The following is a 6,080-nucleotide window of genomic DNA, read 5'->3' as shown; positions in this document are numbered from 1 at the left end:
AGGGTTACGAATGCATCTCACTACACATAGGCTTTTATGTAGGTATCAGAGATTTAAAGTCTACCCTCATGTTTGTGCTATAAGCACTCACACTGACAATGAAGGAAAAGAAGGATGCCGAAGTCAGCCTAGGTTTTGGGTGTGTGCTAGGTTTGCAGGAGAGAAGTAGCTGAGTTTGATTTCTTGTATTTTGTGCTTCATGGGCTGCTTCCAGTTCTTGCAGCCCAGAGATGTAGTTTGTGCTCCACTCTCAGCTGGGCCAAGTATTCCTAATGCCATGAACTCTGGGAATGTAGGTACAAGTGAGGGCAGGCCCAAGTTACACTGAAAAGTATCCAGTAGGGATTTACTGAAGTTATTTGGACAGATGCATGAGTGAATGCAATGAAGGATGAATGAATGAATGAATAGTCATGATATGTAATGATAATGTATTGACAGACTAATAAGAGTTTCAGATTGGTAGGGAACTATGGAAAAACCAAGTTTATTTTTCTTTCTAAAAAAATGATGACATGTTTCCGGTCTATCAGTACAAAGATTATACACATACAACATATACTACATACAGTTACTAGCATTACATTATAGAGGGAACGTTAGAGCTTCCCTCTGAGTGAGGTGGCATATCAGACAGTCACACAGTTGGTTTGGTCCATGAAGAATGGCAAAAGTGGCCACTTGTGACCAGATTGGCCCAGGCTCCCCAGCACGTGGGAAACTGTAAAAATGGGCCCATCACAGGCAAAGGGAGTTGGTTGGTCAGGCAAGAAAAAAGCAGCATCAGAGTTCTGAGTAGAGCATGGGTTTTTGTAAGGGCTTGGGTGTTGCATTTTCCTTTGGTTTTCCTATCCCTCTTTTCCTTCTGGGGTGAGACTCTCTCTGTTCCTACTGTGTACTGCCCGTGCTTCTGAAAGCTTCGAATTGCACTGCATGCGATTTGGATTCTGTCCTTCTGCCAGGAGGTAGAGTTGCTTAAACTTAATTTGCAAGCATGGTGACCTGCTTCAAGGTCCTTTAAGGACTTCTGGGAAAAAGCAAACACCTAAACTCCAATCTGCTAGAGCCAATGCTCCGTTATTTTTTAGAATATTGCTGGGATTACAGACAGGGAGTGTCATAGGGAAAATGGGGTTGGGGTTGGGATGGGGCGAAATCCAAGTTTTGGTGAATCTTTTCACCTGGAGCAACTTATACCTGATTGGTAGGATTACCTATACCCTATCCTCCTACCTCTCGCATGACCATATCAATTTTTCTGTAGGATACTCAAGTCCTTCTGCCTCATGCTGGCATCATTACACAGGAGAGGTTTAGGATAGTCCTCCAAATGGCCTTTCCAGCTTTTTGTTTTTTCACCAGCCTGGACACGAAGTCACTCTGCCATTTGCCATCTTGACTGTGGAGCTCTTTGGGTCATTGTTGAGAAATTATTTAAGTGACAGGGCAACTCATAACTGGTGGTGATGAGTTGGGTACAAAGGTTTAATGCAATGATAGGCTATCCTTGGACTTTTTGCCCAATATATAGGCACTGTCTTAGGAAGACTGGGGTAAAGAACACTCCTTGACTTAACCCTGAAGACTTGAAAATAAGCCATAGAAGATCTAGATTCTCTTGACAACCTTTTGGAGAAATACTTCTTTGAGTTCTTTAACATTTTTAGCATTTACAATTTATAGGGATACGAAGTACATATAGTTCTTTCCCCATGATTGCTTAACTTAGCTGAATCATGGGTCAGCAATGGCTGTGACATTCTTGAATAAGCTGATTGGTGTAGGTTTTAAACTTGAAGATGTCACTTTGCATTCATAGTTGCTCTGTCATGTGAGTCTCTTCCTGAGTGAAGCAGTGTTAAGATCTCATCTCTGATTTTTCCTATTGAAAGCGATGAATGAGGATGGGTAATTTTATTTCAAAATAAATAAGTGGTTTGATGAAGAGAATGCCATATCTTTTTAGAATATTCCTTAGATGGTGGGGCATGTGGTCCACTAGTGAAAACCTTTAGTATGCATATTCTTCCTGCTACTTACATGAGTTGCAAACCCACAGCCTTTGGCAGTATCTGTTGTACTGTGTGTAAATCATTTTCATCTTCGGCTGGCCTAGGGCAGTGGTTTTCAACCTGGTGGGTTGCATATCAGGTATTTATTTTACGGTTCATAACAGTAGCAAAATTACAATTATGAAGTAGCAACAAAATAATTTTGTGGTTGGGGGGGCATCACCAGAACATGAAGAAGTGTATTAAAGGGTTGCATCATTAGGAAGGTTGAGAACCAATGGAGTAGACGAAAGAAGCAAACCCATTCTGTGTGTGGAAGAGATGGTGTTGTAGTGATCTTGAGATGAAGCCCTAGTGTGTGCAGGTCTCTTCTGAAGCTTGAACTCCTGAGGTGAAGTGATGGTTTGACAAACCTAGTAACTTCCACATTCTGATACATTCCCAAGGTCTATAATACTGGTTGGAGGCGTGGATACGTACTGCCCAGTTGCATTAGGTCACGGCTTTACTTAGAAGCTCATAAGGGCATGCTTGGGCTGTGAGAACACAATGCAGCAAAACCATATCTGCATCCAGACTATCGTTCTCAAGATGTGCTTCCTGGCAGCAGAATAAAGCCAGAGTCAACTGGCCCAGCAGTCAAGTTTTTCTCCAACCCTTTAGGGGCCAGCATTTCCTGAAGGCAGTCAACCCTGGTGAGGAGAATTGATACAACTGTCAGTCATCTCTCTACAGAGTGATTACTCAGTGATTGAGTCATCTCTTCTGCGTTTGTATCCGTCTCTGATTTCTGTAGACCCTCATATGGTCAGTGAACTCTGAGATCTGCGATGGCTGCCTTTGCTTGAGTGTCGAGATGCATCCTTCTGACCCCTGGAGTAGGCAGTGGGAGCCACTGTCCTGTTTGGGTCCAGAAGGCATTCTCCAGAAGAAAGTTTAGCCAAGGTATCTCGTGAGCACGTGTCATCCTTAGAATGCTCTCTACTGCACCTTGGACCTTGGAGAACCCAGTCTTCGACTTGCTTCTGTCTGGGAGGGCTAGAGCTCTTTGAGGTACTGGCTCCAAAGTCCTGCTGGGCTTCAGGTGGTACTGGACGACACGGGGGCTGAGTGTGGACAGTGCCAGTGGCAGGAGCTGCGGCAGAAGCAGAAGCAGGGGTAGGCCTCTGTTTGCTTCTCCAATTCTGGATCTCAAGGTTTCTTTTGTCTATGGGCAGCTTGTCAATTTTCTGAGCTTTTGAGATTAGAGACTTCCCATATGTCCCTTGTAGAGACAGGAGAAAATACCTAATGGGAAATAAAAGGAAAAAAAAAAAGGGGACGGTTTTTGAATTGTTGTTAAAGGTAAAAGAACAACATAAATCCCATTTGTCTCTACTTAAGGACCAGGCCTGATTTCGATAAAGAAGGCCATAAGTTACTAGCTCTAGGAATAGACCATATGTCCCAAAAATTAGGCCATAAAACACCAGCTCCAGGAACAGACCATAAAACCCCTTCCTAAAGAATAACCTCAGGATAATTGCAGAAATGGGAAAATGTCTTTTCCCAGGATGGATCATCAGTGCCGGACAGTCCTACTGCATCCTATAGCTAACCACTCATGACATAGAAATGCAGACCACTGACCACTCAGCACAAGTTAATCAGAAGCTGACCCCTGTGTCTTCCCCAGCACAATACAGTTTTAGATTACCCAACCCACTCTCTAAATATAGAAGAACTAACATTGTAGCTAATCAAAGTGATACTAATGTCACCGCTTTGGCCCCTACCAATCACATTAGAGATTACCTAATCCTTCTAGACCTCTAGTCCCCTATAAGAAGGTCTGCCTGCCTTTGTCTGGGGTTGCCATTTCGGAGAATGTCTGACCCTGCGTGCTGATAATTTCTGCAGAATAAATGCTCTTTGCCTTTGCATACTAGCTGAATCTAGGGTCTTCCTTTAGAGATCTTTGGAGCCTTACCAAGGGATTCTGGCCAGCTGGAGGAGCATGGTCTGGCAGGCATTGCCCTTCTCTCACATTCCCTCTGCTTTGCTAATACTCATTAGATTAGATTCCTCAAGCTGGCCACCCAGGTCTACTCTCTTAGCCACTTCCTCCTTCCCAGGCTGATTACCAAGGTCTAGCTATCAAAGTATTGAAGTCTAGCAATCAAAAGCTTCCTTTGGCTCATCTAATTAACACACCCAATTAAAATTAGATACCCCCATCCTAACGGGGAGTTTCCTCTGGTACTTTTATAAAACATCATTTTCCTATGCATTAAGTCTGTCTCCTTTCTATCCAGAGACTGTCCTTTGTCCCATTCCAGGATAAATATTCCCCCTCTCCCTTGTTCCCTTCCTTTTCTCCCCCATCCTCCATTTCTTGTCTTTAGTCTCTTATTTCTTGCCCTCTGACCCTCTGGGGCAAATTAGTCTCCTTTGAGCTGAAAACTTGGTCTTGGGGGTCCTGAGCGGATTCTTCCCATAACAGTTGTCTACTTCTTAAAATGTCATTGTTAAAAGGGCTCTTAGAATCTAACTTGGCAGAGACTGTCATTATTGGACTCTGAGTGCTCAAAGTTAATGGTGACTGCCTCTGGTGGTGCAGAGGAAGCCTGAACGCACCAGCGACACACAACAGTTAATGCTTATTCTGTACCAGGACTGCTTGAAGTGCTTTGCTGAGTACTGACTCAATTCTCCTAAAAAAAAAAAAAAATCCATGTGCTTGGTACACTTGAGGAACAAAAGGCTCTCTCTGTTCATGATAGGGCACACATGATTCCATCAGCTGGAGACATTGCGTATTTTGTGACGTTTGTACTATAATGAAATTGCCTGATGCTGTGGCTCTCATTTCTTAAGCGTGTTTGTACAATGCATAACTATACCTTTGTTTCCCTTTGTATACAGATGTAGAAACCAATCCAGCAGTCTGTCTGATGTCAAGTTATGGTCAGACCTAAGGACTCTAGATCTACAGGCTAGTCTCTCATTTACTGTACTTATGCCAGCATTTTCTACAGAACTTTATTTATATAATTCGTCTTTGCCCAGTAAAGACACTCCTAGACGCTGAGGAGAGATTGCCAAGGTCTCCTGAAAAGTCTATAGCTCACCCTGACTTGTCTTCTTCCTGCCAAGCTGCACATAGCCTGTGGGAGACTCTCACTTCTGGATCCCAGTTTATCCAGGTGGAAGGGTGAGAATGTTAAGTATGTGTTATCTTGCATCACAGGCCACCCACATCCCTTTCTTATCTAAGAAGCAGCCCACCTGGCCTGGAGGACAATGAGAATGTTAAATTTAAAGCCTCTTAAGAGAGTGTCTTTCATTATTGTATTTCAAAGTTGCATGATGAACCCACTGGGGTCAAGGGTTTTCTCAAGATTATAGTAGATCTCACCAGTGAGTAGATAGGGGGCCAAGTATATACTTCGGGAAAGATTGGATTTCTTATCTGGAGACTGACATTTCCCTAGTCTAAATCTACCCAGGACAGAGCCTTTTTCCTCCACCCTCTAGTCAACAAATATGTGTTAAGTTCCCACAGCAGTTAGGTCCTATAGGATTAAGGTTTGGACAAGAGAGAACTCCTACTTTCCTGTTGCATAAGTTACTGATGTCAAGTTATATCAGTTGCTGATAGAGAGAACATTTAATTACTTGCTCTCATTTGAAGACTATTCTCGAAGAAGCGCTTGAGCAGATGACTGAGGTTTTTGTACAGTCAAGGTCAGGGGTGGGATGGGGTTTGAGACACCGAGGCAAACTAGCTGAAGTGTGAAAGTGACAGTTAGATCCTGGATGGGGAGGGGATGACTAGAGCAGGCAAGGACTGTGGGCCATGGTTTGCATTTTGTATTTTATTATAGAGGCCCAGGGAAACTTTTGGTGACTGACAAACACATGATGAGACCAGACTTTGATACATAATAATAGATAGTGAGAAAAGTCCCAAGAGGAGACAAACTATAGTTTGGGGTGTCAGGGAAGTAGCCTGTTTATGATGACAGCTGTAGAAATGAAAATTGCTGATGTATTTGAGAAAGATATGGCAGGTAGTAGTGTTGATTT

General features: G+C 43.2%; 1 protein-coding gene across 8 annotated transcripts in view; it reads right to left on the bottom strand.

Moving 5' to 3' along the window:
• Positions 1-459: 459 nt before the first annotated feature.
• The window catches only part of Atp10b (ATPase phospholipid transporting 10B), a 330,892-nt gene continuing 325,271 nt past the window's right edge, over positions 460-6,080 (bottom strand). For all 8 annotated transcript variants that reach the window (XM_087571592.1, XM_087571588.1, XM_087571589.1 and 5 more), the window contains 1 exon segment: positions 460-3,299. In XM_087571592.1, coding sequence (XP_087427718.1) covers positions 2,813-3,299 — 487 coding nt within the window. In that variant the 3' untranslated portion in view covers positions 460-2,812.

This window comes from Rattus norvegicus, chromosome 10 (assembly GCF_021556685.1).
Source record: "Rattus norvegicus strain SHRSP/BbbUtx chromosome 10, alternate assembly SHRSP_T2T, whole genome shotgun sequence".
Classification (NCBI taxonomy): domain Eukaryota; kingdom Metazoa; phylum Chordata; class Mammalia; order Rodentia; family Muridae; genus Rattus; species Rattus norvegicus.
The sequence above is the reverse complement of the archived record's forward strand: the minus strand, read 5'-3'. Positions and strand labels throughout refer to the sequence as shown.